An 18,143-nucleotide genomic window follows, 5' to 3' on the forward strand; every position below is an offset into this window, starting at 1 on the left:
AGACAGGTTTCACCATGTTGACCAGACTGGTCTCAAACTCCTGACCTCAGGCAATCCGACCACCTCAGCCTCCCTAAGTGCTGGTATTACAGGCGTGAGCCACAACACCCAGCCCAGGGTAAAATCTCTTACAGGGCATTCATGAGGGTCATGGACACTCTGACATTAAATGTTGTTCCATGTTATACTCATTTTTGAGATGAGAACCTTTTGACCTGCGGATACTTTAAGCCGACAACTCCTCAGTTTTTTCTTCTTCAACACTTTTCTGCCTTTTCCCTTTGTGCAGGTACTTCTTACTCCTTTTATAAAATGTGAAATGTATAAATTACCTGTTTTAGCAGATGAAAATACAGGATGCCCAGTTAAATTTGAATTTTAAAACTAACAATTTTTATGGAATGCATATATCCTAAATATTTCATATGATAGATGTATACTAAAAAAAGTATTCACTGTTTATCTGAAATTCAGACTGAGGCATCCTGCAAGTCTATGTGGAATGCAAAGACCACTGCCTTCTCAGAAAGATCTCTGCCGAACATCTCCCAGCCCTTTCTCCTGGGGTTTCCAGAAACAGCCAGGTATTCCTAGGAGCCCACCTCCAGCGTGCACAGGAACTCAGCTCCATTACGTTTCCTTTTCACCTCAGGATTCCCTACATTTAAAGGAACACATTTGGAAGCTGGGGAAGGCAGATTTTGATGGGGTTGCAAAGGAGTTGTGGTAACTTGCTTATAGGAATAGATGTTTGTATCTTAGGCGGAACCTATAGTAATATAGCTGCTGAGCTCTCCCAAGATGGAAGAGGTGTCCTCTGTTAGCTCTCCAGGTACCCAACAAGGCGGCATCTCCTTTGGTATGAATTGCTAGATAGGTGGAATATTTTTGAAAACATTTATTATAGAATAATTCAAGCATACACACAGCAAACAAGAGTGTAATGAGCGAAATGCACTCAACACCTACCTTCAACAACTAGCAACATGCATCGACCTCTCCACTCACTATTTCTCCCCACTCACTATTATTATAGTTATCTTATAGGTAGAATATATATATTGAAATGCCCAAATCTTAACAGTACAGTTTTGACCAACGGCTACCCCCATGTAACCCACATCGCTGTTGAGATTCACAGATGGGTGGGAGTTTTGTCCTTTGCAAACGTCTTCAGGGCTTGCTACTTTTCTTTGGGGAGGGGGGCAAAACCCAGTGTCTTAGCACCTAATGGAAGAGGGCTTGTGACTGAGGTCCCAGGAGCGGTAGTGCAGGTTCCATCCAATGAGAACACGGATGGCCATGGGGGTTAACAAGGGCTAGATGAGTTGGGAGGGACCCTAGAACTCACCTTACAACGAGGTCCCTTATGTTTGTGTCATCAAGATTCCCTTTTGCAAAAACTGCCCTTAAAGTACTTTGTGGCAACCCTGGTCTGGGAGCACCCTCACACTCTCCCCCTCCCCAGTGAATGGTCAGAGACAGACAGGAGTCCTTGTGCCCCCCCCCGGAGGCCAGGCTTTGGGGGCTGACTTGGATTATGTGTAGGGCTCTAAGGGGAGTGAGACTAAACAGTCTGCTCTCCCCAGCTCATTCCCTTACCCTGGAGGTGGGCTCTCTTGGGCCTGCTGATTCACATAATGAAAGTGTCTGTTTTTCTCGATATGGATATGGAGAAACAAGGAAATTAAGTTGTAAGGAAAGATTCGGTTGAGGAGCTTCAGTGCCTTCCTAAGCATTTTCTTGGCAAGTGCTATCTGGCCCATATTGAAACAGACCTACAGGGAGGTGGGAGGAAAGACAGGAAAAGAGGAAAAGCGATTATTCTGACTTAATCAGTAGGTCCCCATAATCCATATTTTGGGGATTGTTATCAAAAAGGTAATTTATCTTCCTGTGCCTGGCATAATATAAAATGTCTATTGGATATATGCATGAAGCATGGTTGAATGACTAGGATTTAGCATCTTAGTTGTGCATTGTCTACCCATGAGACAATGTTTACCCATTCAGGTCCATTTTTAGAGACTGTAACAAAAATATTTCATAAAGGTGTCAACCTGGGCCGGGCACGGTGGTTCACGCCTATAATCCCAGCACTTTGGGAGGTCACAGCAGGTGAATCACTTGAGGTCAGGAGTTTGAGACCAGCCTAGCCAACATAGTGAAAACCCATCTCTACTAAAATACAAAAATTAGTTGGGCATGGTGGCGCATGCACATGCCTGTAATCCCAGCTACTCTGGAGGCTGAGGCAGGAGAATCACTTGAACCCGGGAGGCGGAAGCTGCAGAGAGCCGAGATTGTGCCACTGTATTCCAGGCTGGGCAACAGAGCAAGACTCCCTCTCAAAAAAAAAAAAAAAAAAAAAAATGATGTCAACCTGGAAGACAGGGAAGACCTTGCTGGTAAGCCATGGTGAGGAGGTTGGAGCCCAGGAATTTGACCTTTTTTTTTTTTTTTTTTTTTGAGACAGGAGTCTTGCTCTGTCGCCCGAGCTGGAGTGCAGTGGCCGGATCTCAGCTCACTGCAACCTCTGCCTCCCGGGTTTACGCCATTCTCCTGCCTCAGCCTCCGGAGTAGCTGGGACTACAGGCGCCCGCCACCTCGCCCGGCTAGTTTTTTGTATTTTTAGTAGAGACGGGTTTTCACCGTATTAGCCAGGATGGTCTCGATCTCCTGACCTCGTGATCCGCCCGTCTCGGCCTCCCAAAGTGCTGGGATTACAGGCTTGAGCCACCGCGCCCGGCCGAAATTTGACTTTCTAGAGTCTTGGCTAGAAGTCTGTGGCAAGAGATGGGAGGAGGGTGTAAAAAGTATAGGGATGACTTCTACTTCTATGGAAAGGCCTAAGATATATAACAGATTAATTCAAGTCTTTAATGGTTTCTTACCTCACCTTTGAGGCTGTAAAAGGTGGCAGATTCAAATGTCTGGCTCCAAGATTTGTCCTTCTTGAGAGTTTTTAGCAACTTCTCTCCTTCATTTAAATACATATATGCCTGTAACCAGCCCAAGGAGTAGAAAAGTGTTGATTTAGCAGGGATTGAGCCCACAGAAGGGCCATTGCCCCAGACTCTACTGAAGGAAGAGACGCAGGAGCCATTTCAGTTACCACTTCCACTTCCATCCCCAGCTCCACTCATTAAAATGGGCTTCCAAATTCCAGACAGGAGCTGACGGGTAAAGATCTCACCTTCATGCTTACTTTTGTCTGCTGGATCACTCCATCAAGAGAATGAATCTGGAAATCACCTTTCCTCATGCTATCATCTAGGTTGCCTTACCTGAACTTTCCCTCAAGCCAATTTCTTCCTCTCAGTAAATCTATCCCCATCCTCCCTATTTCTAACCACACACCCACCTCCCTTGACCAGCATCCCCACAGCTGTGAGAAGCTGGTCTTCAGCTTTGAAATGAATTATGAATCACCCCCATTTCCTTTGCCAGGGCCATTTTGGGAGGTGGACGAGGAAGGTAAGTCCCTGCACAACTCTCATCACTTCATCTTCACCTCCTAACATCATTAGGCAAATCTTAGCACATGTGCACATCAAGGTAAGATCAGACTTGAAGAACAAAATAAGGTGAGGCAGTATCTCCCAGTCTCATGCAACCTGTTGGGTATGTGTGGGAGGCAAAAAAAAAGGGAGACAAGATAAGTTGGCCACCAGCCCCAGTCCCACTGGAGTTTCTTTGATGGGAGAGGGGGTACAAATGGCACATTCTGGGACCTTGCACTGGGACTCTGCTTCTAATCATTGTCTTCCTGATCACTGTGCACTCCTTATCAAATGAAACGGGTATGCATAGGTTTTAGAAAGTTGGCCCCCAGGGCTACCTAAGCCTCCTCCTCCTGGGACTCATTGGCTACATCCCCATCATCACCCCGAATATGTGCATGAAATATGCAGACTTTCCTTCTTAACATAAATGCTTTCAAGGACAGGAACTTAGTGACATTTTTAATAGTTTAATTTTAGAATTTTATATAAATCTAAGGTAGGAGGGTTGATTAGGCTGCTGTGACTAGTGGCAACTGTAAATTGTGGAAGGTCTATGAAGCTCTTCCTGAAGCTGGCTGAAGTCAGATGAAGCAAGGACCCAGGAAGACATTTCCTCAAGTGAGTTCATGGAAGGTTAGCCCAGCCAGCTGCTCCATGAAAGGAGATCTAAGGGCAAATAAGTTTGAGAAACACAGTATGCTTCAGCCTAGCCTGGCTTTTACCCTTCTGTGTCCTCTGAACAGATTTATATGTATCTCAGTATATCAAAGGCCCTGAAGTATCTAAAGGAATCTATTTACCTGTATTCAGCTCAGTGATTTCCAACTTACTTAATAATGAATTCTGTTTATTTCATTATGTGTATCAAATCCCCTCATTTCTAGGGGCATATTGCCCTGGAACCTTATTTATAATTACTCTAGAGAAGCATTCACTAGTGCTTTGGTGGTCTAAGGGTATGTGCGATAATCCAGCACACATTGCATGATGACAAAGGTGGGGAGAGCCTCTTTGGGGATCACAAGATTAAAACCAGAATTGGCTGGGCACAGTGGCTCATGCTTGTAATTCTAGCACTTTGGAAGGCCAAGGTGGGCAGATCCCTTGAGCTCAGGTGTTCAAGACCAGCCTGGGCAACATAGTATAACCCCATCTCTACCAAGAACACAAAAAATTAGCCGGGCATAGTGGCACATGTCTGCGGTCCCAGCTACTCAGGAGGCTAAGGTGGGAGGATGGCTTGATCCCAGGAGGCAGAGAATGCGCCACTACACTCCATCCTGGGTGACAAAGTGAGACTTCATCTCAAAAACAAAACAAAAAACCAGAATTGCACTCATCCAAAGACCTACAGGTATTTTGCACTCACAGGTATTTTAGGCTTAAAAGAGGGTAAATGCCACTTGAGGAAGACTACGCTAAGAGTCCTCTCTGCCTCATTTTGGGAATGAGATGTGCCCCCTTACCTCCCATACAGGTAGACAATTCATGGCAAGTTTCTAAAGGTGACAATATTTTAAATAATTTACTATGCTAGTTGCAGTGTGTTCCAATTCTCTTTTCTCAATCTTAGATCATTTCCCTTCTAAGCAATGTGATTTTCAGTGGAAAGGGGTGCTGTCAGGAATATACAATGTGAAATAATCAGAAAGCATGCTGGAGCTTCCCTTCTGGCTCTATGTTCCATGAATTGTCTCTAGGGTGGAGGTGGTCTGGGTAGAAACAGCTTACCATGTAGTTATCATGCAAGATGAGATAAGCAGATGCAATTTCTAAGAAGTAATATAAGGCTTTGTTATTTTCTCCCAATGCCAGAAAATGGTGGGCCAGAGGCAAGATGACAATCTCTAGGATTTCTTCACACTGGCAAGATTCCAGAGGGATAATGTCTTCATTAGATGTCTTCATTTTTGTTAACACGTCGTCAAAGAAATTCAATATCTTTTCTCTTATTTCGTCAGGACTGTCCATACGCAGAAATAAATAATAGTAACTTACACAGTATCACTTTTGATATTAAAATATCTTTAGGCCAGGCGCGGTGGCTCATGCCTGTAATTCCAGCACTTTGGGAGGCCGAGGCGGGTGGATCACCTGAGATCAGGAGTTCAAGACCAGCCTGGCCGACCTGGTGAAATCCCATCTCTACTAAAAATACAAAAATTAGCCAGGTGTGGTGGCAGGCGCCTGTAGTCCCAGCTACTCAGGAGGCTGAGGCAGGAGAATCACTTGAACCCAGGAGGTGGAGGTTGCAGTGAGCTGAGATTGTGGCATTGCACTCCAGCCTGGACGACAGAGCAAGACTCCGTCTCAAAATAAAATAAAATAAAATAAAATAAAATAAAATATCTTTAAAAACAAAAGAGCAGGATAATAAAACCTAGTGTGGATACTACTGACTAAATTCACCATGCATACCCCCCGAAGTTTCCCACTTGTATCTAAGAGGTCAAACGTACTGGCCAAATGATTCTAATAGTGTTTTGAATTTAATGACAATTGTTTATGCTCTACTTCCTAAACAATGATATATGCCTCTACCTGGGATTTTCAGGAAATAATGCGGATGTCTCAGGAATCTCTGATTTGGACAGGATAAGCTCTTCTTGAGCTAGAAAATAAACACATGAGTTGTATGGGTCATTGAAACGTTCTCTGTAGTGGAGATATCTGCTGTCTACCCAAGACTCTTGTTCCCTTTATGGAATTGTTGCTGCCCAGACAGAAACCACAATGCCCAGTCGCCATTGCATCTTAGGTGAAGCCACATCATGAGTTCTCACAATAGAATTAGATTAGAAGTAATATATGTCACCTCTAGGCTGAGATGGTTAAGTGTCTTCTCTGCCTTCTCTTTCCACAAGAAAGCAAATAATTCTAAGAACCTGAAGGATAGCAAACCCACAAGTTGGGAGGAGCCTGGGTCCCTTTGCATGCAAAGCCTTTGGTCAATACTTGCATTGGATTATATCATGAGGTGGAAATAAATTATCACTCTCTTGTGTTAAGCCACAGAAATGTTGGGATTTGTGATAGCTAATAACATTATCCTAAGTAATTTATTCTGCAATAAAAACTATGAATTAAGCCTGAAGAAAGTGACATCAGTTTCCAGTGGAGAAATATAGATAATGAAATGAAATACCCCAAAAGGTTAACTGAAGGGCAGAGAATCTTAAATTAAAAACCTCAGTCTAAGCAGACTTGAATCGTTTAGAAAATTCCATAATGATCTTAAAACAGAAAACAAATGAGGCTTGTCTAGTCCAGTCATTTCTCCCTTCAGGCACAAGAAAGAATCCCAGAGAGGGGAAGGAACTTGTCTCAGGTCATATAACTGTTAGTGGTGGAGGTAGGACTAGAACTTAGGTTTTCTGGCTCCTAGGCTAATGCATTACTCCACACATCTTATAGATGCAGTTTGAACATCTAAGAAGTTATCACCTTCTTTTGAAAGCCCTCTGGGCCCTTGCCCCCATAGGTAAGTACCCCATAGATAAGTACCCCAACTCCTGTGTGCCCATCAACCCTGTGCAGACCTGTATCATAATCCTTATTGCACTGCACAGAGATCAATTTGGCCACCTCTTCTCCTAGATTACTATTTATTGATTCCTTAGTGACTAGCAGCTGAATATATTGAATTATGACCCTGTCCCGCTAGTTCTCTAAAACTGCTCTTGTTAAAGTTACCTGTGGCCACCATGTTGTCAAATCCAAAGGCTACATCTTTGTCTGCACTTGATTACCTCTAAGCAGCATTTAATACAAGAGACCACTCTCTCTTTTCACTCATTCTTTTAGCACACATTGCTTTGTGTGTTATAAGGGAATTGGTTACCCACTTAATTGGCTTCTGTTCTTCTACCAACATTCTAAATGTTGGTAAACCTCAGTTTGGTCCTGGGCTCCATTCTCCATTCACAATTTCTCCCTAGGCAGTTTCATCTGCCCATGACTTTTAATTACATTCATATGCTAATGGATTTCCATTTTATATATCTAAGCCTTGACATCTACTTTAACTACAGACCCATATATTCAAATACCTTGGCAACTGCCACTTGAATGTGTAACAGGTATTTCAAAATTAACATGATTCAAACAGAAACTCTTTAATCTCTCCTCCAGAAACTTATACCCACTTACAACTTTTCCTATCTTAGTAAGCATCACTGCCATATATCCATTTTCTCAAGGCAAAAACCTGCACAAGATCCTTGATTATTTTCTTTCTCTTACCCCCATCCCTACTCAGTCCATCAGAAAGTCCCATTGACCACACCCAAAAACATATCTGAATTCATCATCTTCTGTCCATCTTCACCACAGCACCATCCCAGTCCACCACCAAAATTTTACCTGGACAACTGCAAAAAACTAATCTCCCTTCTATTCCTATCCTTTTCAATCTTTTTCTGTAGAGAAGGCAGTACCATTTAAAAAGCATGATTCAGATCTCTGTGGCAGGAACTGCCGGTTTCCCATCTCTATCTCCATTGTCCCTTTTCTCATTAGTAATAGAATTCAATGTTATTTAGGACAGCGAAATTCTTCAGCTTCCCTTGCAACTGGATATAGTCATGTGAGTAGGTTCTGATCAATGGGATGTAAGAGGAAATACTTGGTAGGACTTTTAGAAGATCCTTTAAAAGGGAGGGGACATCCTTTCATGTTTTGGCTTCTTTCTCCTTCTGGCATTAAATGTGCTGGCTGGAGCCTCAGCAGCTGTTTTGGACCAAGGTCCCTGATGATCATGAAGCCTCCATACTAGTCCCAGTGATGAGGCAAGCCTTTTAGATGAGAAATACATAAATATAATACATTTGATAATAAATAAATTTAAGCCACATTAGCTAGGTCCTTATTATATGCAGCCAATACTCATTCTAACTGATATATTTCCAATGTGTTCCAATTCACTTAGACTGAAATTTAGACTATTTATCAAAGTCTACAAGGCCCCTTAAAGATTTTATTGCTTAATCTCTTCATTGTCTGTCAGCTGCCATTAAAATTCAAATTTATGAGAATAGACATGTCTATCATTAATAATAAAATAAAAATTAATAATAAATGTCTATCATTTTTCACTACTATGGTCCAAAATCTAGGTCACTTCCTGGCACAGGGTAGACACTTAATAAATGTTTGTTGCATACATGCAGGTTTGTTGAAAATAAGTCAATTAGTAAAATGAAAATGCTATTCCTCCTTCAACACTTTATGTTTAAAATTGTAATGGTGGCCAGGCACAGTGGCTCATCCCTATAATCCCAACACTTCAACACTTTGGGAGGCTGAGGTGGGAGGATCATTTGAGTCCAGGAGTTTGAGACCAGCTTGGGCAACTATGGCAAGACCTGTCTACAAAAAAAAAAAAGAAGAAGAAAAAAAATTAGCAGCATGTGGTGTTATGTGCCTGTAGTCCCACCTACTTGGGAGTCTGAGGTTGGAGGATGGCTTGAGCCTGGAAGTTTGAGGCTGCAGTAAGCCCAGATCAAGCCACTACATTCCAGCCTGGGCAACAGAGCAAGACCCTGTCTCAAAATAAATAAATAAATAAATTGTAATAGTGATAGAATGGAACGCGAAGATTGGATAGATAAAGCAAACAGAGTCAGGGCATACAAGGTATGCTCTTTGTCATTATGTCATTTATTACTTGGGTGAATCATATCATTATTATTATTATTATTATTATTTTTGGATGGAGTTTCACTCTGTTGCCTAGTCTGGAGCACAGTGGTGCAATCTTGGCTCACTGCAACCTCTGCCTCCTGGGTTCAAGTGATTCTCGTGCCTCAGCCTCCCTACCAGCTGGGATTACAGGCCTGCACCACCACACCTGGCTAATTTTATATTTTCTTTTCTTTTCTTTTCTTTTTTATTGAGATTGAGTCTCATTCTGTCACCCAGGCTGGACTGCAGTGGCACGATCTCAGCTCACTGCAACTTCCGCCTCCCAGGTTCAAGTGATTCTCCTGCCTCAGCCTCCCAAGTAGCTGGGACTACAGGTGTGTGCCACCATGTCTGGCTAATTTTTTGTATTTTTAGTGGAGATGGGGTTTCACCGTGTTAGCCAGGATGGTCTCGATCTCCTGACCTCGTGATCCCCCCACCTCGGCCTCCCAAGGTGCTACAATTACAGGCATGAGCCACTGTGCCCAACCAGAATCATATTATTTTTGATTCTCATTTTTTTCATTTACAAAGGAGATGCTGTATTAAGAGTTTCCTACTACAAGGAGAATCTGTAAAAATCAAAAGAAAAAAGATACAAAATGCCTGTAGGTTCTCAATAGAAAAGAGAAAAGCAAAGATATCACCTGTCCACCTTAGGGTTTCAAATAACTAAACATAAGACTTTAGGTTCAAGATGTCAGACTACCTCTTGGGTTTATCTTCTGTCTCCCCAGGTTCAGGACATTTAGCTAACTAAGTGAGAATAAAATGATTTTTTTTTTTTTGAGACGGCCTTGCTCTGTTGCTCAGGCTGGAGTGCAGTGGCACAATCACAGCTCGCTGCATCCTCAACCTCCCTGGCTCAAGGGATCTTCCCACCTCCCCCTGCTGAGTAGCTGGGGCTATGGCGCCTGCCACCACACCCAGCTAATTTTTTGTATTTTTTGTGGAGGGGGGTTTCATCATGCTTCTCAGGCTGGTCTTGAACTCTTGAGCTCAAGCAATCCACCTGTCTCAGCCTCCCAAAATGCTGGGATTACAGGTGAGCCACTGTGCCTGGTAAGAATAAAATGATCTCTGAAAGTATAAATTCCACATGTATAGAATGGAAGGGCCACGCTCCTGTCTTAGGGTCACTGCACTAGCTACCCATCTGCCTAGAACAGTCTTCCTCAGCCACTCACACAGCAAAATCCCTCACTTCCTCTGTCTTTACATGAATCTTGCTTTGCAGTGAAGGCACCCAAATGACTCTGCGCTCCTTACCTCCCTTGTCCTACTCAACATTCTTTTCTGTTTTTCTCTATGATTTATCACTTATACTATATGCTTTCCTTTTTTTTTTTAAGAGTTGGGGGTCTTGCTCTGTCACCCAAGCTGGCGTATGGTAGAGTGAACATGGCTTACTGCAGTCTCAAACTTTTGGCTTCAAGCAATACTATTGAGTAGCTGGGACTACAGGCACAAGCCATCACACCTGGCTAATTTTTTTTGAAGAGATGGGGTCTTGCTCTCCTGCCCAGGCTGGTCTTGAACCCTTGGCCTCAAGCCTCCAAAGTCACTGGGATTATAGGCATGAGCCATTGCACCCAGAAATTTACTTCTTTATTATGTTTTTGTTCTCCATCGTCTACTTTCCCCCAACAGAATGCTGGTTTGTTCACCGATGCAAAACACTGATGCTGTTTTGTTCAGATGCCTAGAGCAGTAAGCAGTGCCTGGCACATAGTAGGAGCCCAATAAATAATTGTGGAATGAGGAAATGAAATGCTGAATGAAAGTTCAACATATCTGTAGAAGATAAAGGAGTGAGAAGAGTAGTCATTGATGAAATAGGTGGAAGAAGCTGAAGGACAGCACCCAGGAGGGTAAACCATTGGAATGAATCAAGACTTAGAAAATAACAGTTCTTAAGAAGGACATGAGGATCAAAAGAGAATTGAAAGGGAACCAGCTACCAGCTTCCTTCCTATCTGATTCACACGTAATGCAGTGGCCCTGAATCTCCTCCAATTATGTCTTTTTTTCCCTTTTGGGGAGAGCAGCGGCCATGATCACGGCTCACTGTATCCTTGAACTCCTGGGCTCAAGAGATCCTCCCACCTCAACTTCCTGAAAAACTGGGACTATAGATGTGTGCAACCATGCCTGGCTAATTTTCTTATTTTTAGTTTTTTGTAGAAACAGAGTCTCAGTTTGTTGTCCAGGCTGGTCTTGAACTCCTGACTTCAAGTGATCCTTCCACCCCAGCTTCCCAAAGTGCTGGGATTACAAGCGTGAGCCACCATACTTGGTCCCAATTATGTCCTTGACTAGTATTGCCTAAAGGTTATACTCCACACTTCGGGAGATTCAGGGATAATGGATAGACAGAGTATCTATCTGTCTAGGATAGATGGAAGCAGGATGTTTTAAGGAAGACATTGCAAAAAAAAAGTTTCCTAGTAACTCTAGGAAAAGTAAACATTTGTTAAGAAATCTATTCACAGTATATTACTTGGTTTGTAATGGACAACATTTATATAGTCTTAATAATGTAAACACGTCACCGACTTGTCTAATGCCAGTTATATGACAATATAAGGGAGAGGGGCCGAGGAGTGGTGTAACAGAGTTAAATCCTCATCTGCCATAGCCAGAAAACAGATGTCAGAATTTGATTTTTTAAAAAATCAATAAAAGCAATATTAATATACCATTTAGTATATGGAGGTAATGACTAGAAAGAATAGCTAAATTAAAAATGTTTGCCCCTGACTGGAACTACTGAAGGTGTGTGCGATGATGGGCCATGGGATTACTGTTTTCTGATACAACATTTAGGGAATTTACAAAGTCTCTAAAGTTTGTCTAGTCGATAGCCTTCTGAACAGGTGAAAAATTCTGATAGGAGAAATAGTAGAGCTGTGGCCTCCCTCAGATGGAGGTGCTGATGGAAGGGCTACCAGCAGACATTATTCAGAGACATTTGGTCACATATGCTCCAGAACTGAACTGCCAGTTGATTGGAAAATCTGCAAATAACTGAAATTGTTTGCTTTGATGACAACAGTCAGCTTGCTAAAGGCCAGCTGCTCAAACTGACCTGTCTTCTAGCTGTCAGCGTATTTTAGCTTATTTTATCCCCCAAAATAAAACATCAATCTACCAAAAAATACATCTATGTATATATATGTACGTGTATGTGTGTGTGTATATGTATGACTCACTGACCCCACACAGTCGAATATTCTTCTTTTCCCTTTCCCTCATCTCTTTCCATCGTTTCATCTCCTACTGATACTTTCATTGGTTCTTTGAGTAGGGCCCTGTGTGGGATCCTTCACTAAATCTTCCTTAATTCAGGCAGCACATCTTCTCAGTGCTCCACAGTCTGCCCCCCTTACCCCTGTCTCATTCTAGCAGTCCACACCCAAGGGTCTTCTCACCCTCCCAGGGGCACTCTGGGAAGAACTTAAAATGGTTCCAGTCCTGCTGTTTCTCCCAGGTGGGTTTTATCTGATCCACGAGAAACCCTCACACATCCTTTCCCACAGTCTGGAATGGCAGCTTGATCCCAATGCAGCCACAGGCCACTTCAGCCTTCTTAGGCAGGAGGCAGGCCCCAGTGTTCTATGTCCTCTGATTCTAAGGAAGACACCTCACTAGGCTTGAAGTGATGAAGTAAACAACCCACTTGAGGAGGGCACACAGCACCTCATCAGTTCTCACCAAAGAGAGCTCTTCACAAATCCTGGCCCTCTATACACTCTTCCTCATTTCTATGTCTTACATCTGGGCAAGGGATCCAAGATTATAACTGATTCTCAGCTATTTCCTTTGTAAATTCTGTATATCCACTGCCTCAGTTTGAATTGCAGCATTCATTGTATCTTGGTGCTCTGGCACAAATTTCAATTTCAACATCGTGTTACACACATACCATTTTTGTGATGATAATGATAATAATATTACCAATTTTGTAAAAATATAACAGATGAGAGATAATTTAATACATGCTAGTAATAGAACTAAACTCAGGTAGGTGTACATTCCCCTGACATCTTCCCTGCCCCAGTGATGGTGAGACTACTGCTGAAGTCTTATCTTCTTTGTACTCAAGTTCTCAGAGGACTAGAAATCTTCATAGTCCAGATCCTAAAGCTCTGAACTTACAGCCTGATTCCTGCCTTCCAAAAAGGGAGATGGACTCGTGTGGATGCAGTTTCAACAACATGCTTGTCCCACTGTGCAAAGCTGCAATTTTCTCACTCTCTTGGTTTCTACTTCATGCTGTGTCTATGAACTTCCTATTTTCCGGCAAGTATTATCTAAAAGTCCAACCCCACATTTGGGGGAGCTCAGGTATAATGAGCAGAGGATGAACTTAGGAATTAGACTGATGGCAGATTGAATAAAGCCTGTCACTCGTTCTGTGGTATTGGGTTTGTTACTTAAGCTTCCAGAACCACAATTTTAAAAATCTATACAATGAGCCGGGCGCGGTAGCTCAAGCCTGTAATCCCAGCACTTTGGGAGGCCGAGACGGGCAGATCACGAGGTCAGGAGATCGAGACCATCCTGGCTAACACGGTGAAACCCCGTCTCTACTAAAAAATACAAAAAACTAGCCGGGCGAGGTGGCGGGCGCCTGTAGTCCCAGCTACTCGGGAGGCTGAGGCAGGAGAATGGAGTAAACCCGGGAGGCGGAGCTTGTAGTGAGCCGAGATCCCCGGGCGACAGAGCAAGACTCCGTCTCAAAAAAAAAAAAAAATCTATACAATGAAAATAACCCTCATCAGCCTTAAAGGCTTAATACGAGGATCCACTGAGAATGCACATGAAATAGAGAACGAATGAGAAAAAAAATTTTATTTTGCACCTACTATGTGCTAGGCACTTTAGATACATTTCTTCCTGATTTTTAATATCCTTATAATATAGGAGTCCTCTACTTGTAGCCTCTGATTTCCCAACCAGATTTAGCCATAATCACCAAGGTCCTCTGACTAGGGCAGACAGCCCATGAGGAGCTCCCTGGCCACCGTGACTGGGGGCTGGAACTGGTGTAGTAGCTCTACGTCTGACACCCATCATGCCCGCAGTGACTGAGTCTTTGGGTCCTTACATCCCTCCAATCCTCTGCTATGTTTTCTCAGATCACATAGCTGATTGGTGTTATTGGTTTGTAACTTTTTAAATTTGCTTCTCAGATGATCTTGAATTCCTGCCCTGAAACCAAGCCCTCTTTTCTGGAGCCCTGACCTGCTTAGCCCTGGCTAATTCTCTCTCAATCATATTCTTGTCCCACTGGAACCTGTTTCAAACTAGACCAACAAAGCAATAATATTCTTATCTGCCAAGAAACACCATGTCATCATGTCAGATTGTACCCCCCCTTTGGATTCCATCCTTTGGTGTGAATTAAGTGGGATATTTTAGTTTGAGCTCTGGTCACACCCCATTTTGCCAGAGCCCCATCCCTAAACCATCCCTGACAGTTATAGTGAGATTGGTTCGCCAGACTCAATACAGGTACATTCCCTTACTCTTCTCTTCACCATTGGCCTAGGCTGCTGAAGTCTCATCATTGTTTGTGCCCAAGCCGCTTATGGGACTTGGAGCCCTCAAGGTCCACACCCACTCCTTCTAGATCTTAGTCTCTAGATTTCCCACGAACAGTTAGGATAATTTAAAAATGAGGTAGGTTACTTTTAAATCCATGAGACGTAGCCATCTTTTTAATGGCATCCATGTCTAAAGTGTTGAGCCGAATATTCACTGTGAAGTGATGATAGGGAATGAAGTCCCTGCTTCGGCAGTGGTCACACCTGTGGGCATCTTCTTCTAAAAAGCGGGCACATTTCAAGTGCATGGCTTTTCTCTGGTCCTTGAGCCACAGCTCGTAGGCTGTTTTCTGCATCATAGGGCTACAGAATCGAATCCTGTGGCACTCGATCACCTCATTCTCCAGTTCACGAAGCTCTTCCTCTTTACCGTGATCTGGAGAGAGCAAAAAGGGTTTTTTCAGCCAGGCAGTAGGCAACAGATCAGCCCCTTCTACCTAACACAGGTCAATTATTTGATCTAGATGGGTCCTTAAGAGGAAGTTGAGTTACTCCAGGTGCTACTCACCCATCCCTTCACTGGGCTTCAGAGACAAGGAGCGATAGTGCACCTCAAATGAGGTATTGTTCTGTTTCAGGGCATTTTGAAGCTCCTTGCCATTCCGGAAACAATAAAAAATGTTAGATTTCACTAGGGTTGCCAGGGCCTTGATCATCATCTTCATATTCCAACAGGGAAGAATCTCAAACAACAACTCGGTGGTAAAGGTCAGGCCAATGATGGCAGCACATCTCACCAGCATTTGGTGGGAAAGGCTCATGCTATCCAGCTGGATCAGAGAGATTTCTGCAGGTAGAAGGCCACACAGTAGAAAACTAGTTATTTGTCTTTATGAAATATGCTGTATTTGATACAACCATCCTGCTGTACAGTTCTTGTTGAAAGAAACTCAGTCAAGCTAAGTCAAAAGAAGTATTTGTTTAGTACCTAATTTGTGGATAGGACTTGTGCTGAGAGTACTAAAGATGCAGGCTTATGGCCTGGAAAGACACATGGCACAATGACCTGACAAAATTAAGATGGATTTCATGGTGTTCTGATTTTGTGCTAAAGTGTGACAAGCGTGTGTGAGGAGAGGAGAGGACATTGTAATCACTATTGTCAGAAGGAGCAGGCCCTGCCATTCCTGTGCTTTGTTGACTTCCTCAGCTGGTCCTTCTGTATCTTCTTCTCTGGCTCCCCTTTCTGCTGGAAATTTTTCTATCTGCCCTGGAAATTTATGTCTTTTCATGACATACATTATCATCTCTGTGTCATGACCAAGTGTCAGAGAGTTCACAGCTCCTATCCCAATGTTTCATCTAAGCTTGAATATCGTAGCTCACATGGCTTTCTGGACATTTTGACCAGGATGTCCTTCTGTTAGGGACAAAATTAGAACTTCTCAACTTGCCCAAAAAACACAGTAGAAACTAAGCTAGTCTTTTTTTTTTTTTTTTTTTGTCTCGTTCTTGTTGCCCAGGCTGGAGTGCAATGGCGCGATCTCGGCTCACTGCAACCTCCGCTTCCCAGGTTCAAGCAATTCTCCTGCCTCAGCCTCCCAAGTAGCGGGGATTACATGCATGTGCCACCATGCCAGGCTAATTTTTTTTTGTGTTTTTAGTAGAGACGGGGTTTCTCCATGTTGGTCAGGCTGGTCTCTTGAACTCCCGACCTCAAGTGATCCGCCCGCCTCAGCCTCCCAAAGTGCTGGGATTACAGGAGTGAGCCACCGCACCTGGCCAATAATATGTCTTTCATATAAACTCTTGTTTGTCATTTATTTATCGTACAAGTGGATGGCAGGAAGTATCTCAGTATTAGATTTTCTCCCTCATTATTTGGTTTCTGTTTAATTGAAAATGTACAATAGTTCATTCTTTCATGCAGATCCCAGAATATACACAGGTGGAAAGATGGCTCTTAACTAGGAGAAAAGCCAAGCCTACCCTGGAGCCTTCTCACTGCTTCAGGCAGTACAGAGCAAACAGACAAACAACCTGTGTTGCTGTTTTTCTCTTTCGTTTTAAAAACAGACATCCTAGAGAAAACCAAAGTGAAGTTTAGGGACTAGAAAATAAATACCAGGTCAGATTTTCTTTTCCGTCTTTTCTTTTCTTTTTTTTTTATTTTGAGATGGAGTCTCACTCTGTCACCCAGGCTGGAGTGCAGTGGCTCACTGCAACCTCCGCCTCCCGGGTTCAAGCGATTCTCCTGCCTCAGCTTCCCAAGTAGCTGGGATTACAGGCGTGTGCCTGGCTAATTTTTTTGTATTTTTAGTAGAGACGGGGTTTCACCATGTTGGCCAGGCTGGTCTCGAACTCCCGACCTTGTGATCTGCCTGCCTCAGCCTCCCAAAGTCCTGGGATTACAGGCGTGAGCCACTGCACCTGGCCAGATTTTCTTACCTTTTAATGATGTTGGAGGTGACAGGTTTTTCAGTCTGACACCACTTGCGAGGTGACAGACTTCACTTTCCTTATCACTTTGGAGAGTAACCATGTTTAACTTCTCTATTGGCTTAATGAAATACTCTACAGGGGTATAAAAGGGAAGAAAAGTTGAGTCATTAGTCTGTCTTATAAGGTCTGATTTTCCAATGAACTTTGAGATGGATCTCATGTGAGGAAGAGTGCGCAGAGATGTACATTGGCTCACCAAATATTCTGGAAATCTTTTTGTTTTGTTTTGTTTTGTTTTTTGTTTTTTTGAGACAGAGTCTCTCACTGTCGCCCAGGCTGGAGTGCAGTGGCGCGATCTTGGCTCACTGCAACCTCTGCCTCCCAGATTCAAGAGATTCTCCTGCCTCAGCCTCCCAAGTAGCTGGATTACAGCCACCGACCACCATGCCTGGCTAATTTTTGTAGACATGGGGTTTCACCATGTTGGCCAGGCTGGTCTCAAACTCCTGACCTCAAGTGATCCGCCTGCCTCGGCCTCCCAAAGTACTGGGATTACAGGTATGAGCCACACTGCACGAGGCTGCTGGAAACCTTGTTCTAAGTAAAACTGATTAATGAAAATCTAGATCTACTCAAAAATGTTTTGTCTCCCTCTGTCAACCCTGCCCAACCAAAGGAACTGGCACTATTGGTGTCTTCCATAGGATATAAGACTTTACAAACATTTGATTCACAGCCAGATTATCAGAATGTATTACAGTATACAGAAACATATATTTGTATGTATACATTTACATACCCACACTCAGATACAAACACATTCTCTGAGGCACTGTACTCTAATTAGGACATGGCTAATCAGAAAGAGATTTTTTTTTTTTTTTGAGACGGAGTCTTGCTCTGCCGCCCGGGCTGGAATGCAGTGGCCGGATCTCAGCTCACTGCAAGCTCCGCCTCCCGGGTT

The 18,143-nt window shown here is 43.2% G+C and overlaps 1 protein-coding gene across 3 annotated transcripts in view; it reads right to left on the reverse strand.

Moving 5' to 3' along the window:
• ADCY10 (adenylate cyclase 10 (soluble)) overlaps positions 1-18,143 on the reverse strand; it is a 105,295-nt gene that overhangs the window by 26,716 nt on the left and 60,436 nt on the right. For all 3 annotated transcript variants that reach the window (XM_011933403.1, XM_011933402.1, XM_011933401.1), the window contains 7 exons: positions 17,186-17,311; positions 15,306-15,584; positions 14,883-15,173; positions 6,048-6,117; positions 5,238-5,469; positions 2,895-3,002; positions 1,603-1,778 (listed from right to left, as the gene is read on the reverse strand). In XM_011933403.1, the coding sequence (XP_011788793.1) occupies positions 1,603-1,778; positions 2,895-3,002; positions 5,238-5,469; positions 6,048-6,117; positions 14,883-15,173; positions 15,306-15,584; positions 17,186-17,311 (1,282 nt within the window). The remainder of the gene's footprint in view (positions 1-1,602; positions 1,779-2,894; positions 3,003-5,237; positions 5,470-6,047; positions 6,118-14,882; positions 15,174-15,305; positions 15,585-17,185; positions 17,312-18,143) is intronic.

Source organism: Colobus angolensis, unplaced genomic scaffold (genome assembly GCF_000951035.1).
Source record: "Colobus angolensis palliatus isolate OR3802 unplaced genomic scaffold, Cang.pa_1.0 Scaffold126, whole genome shotgun sequence".
Taxonomy (NCBI): Eukaryota; Metazoa; Chordata; class Mammalia; order Primates; family Cercopithecidae; genus Colobus; species Colobus angolensis.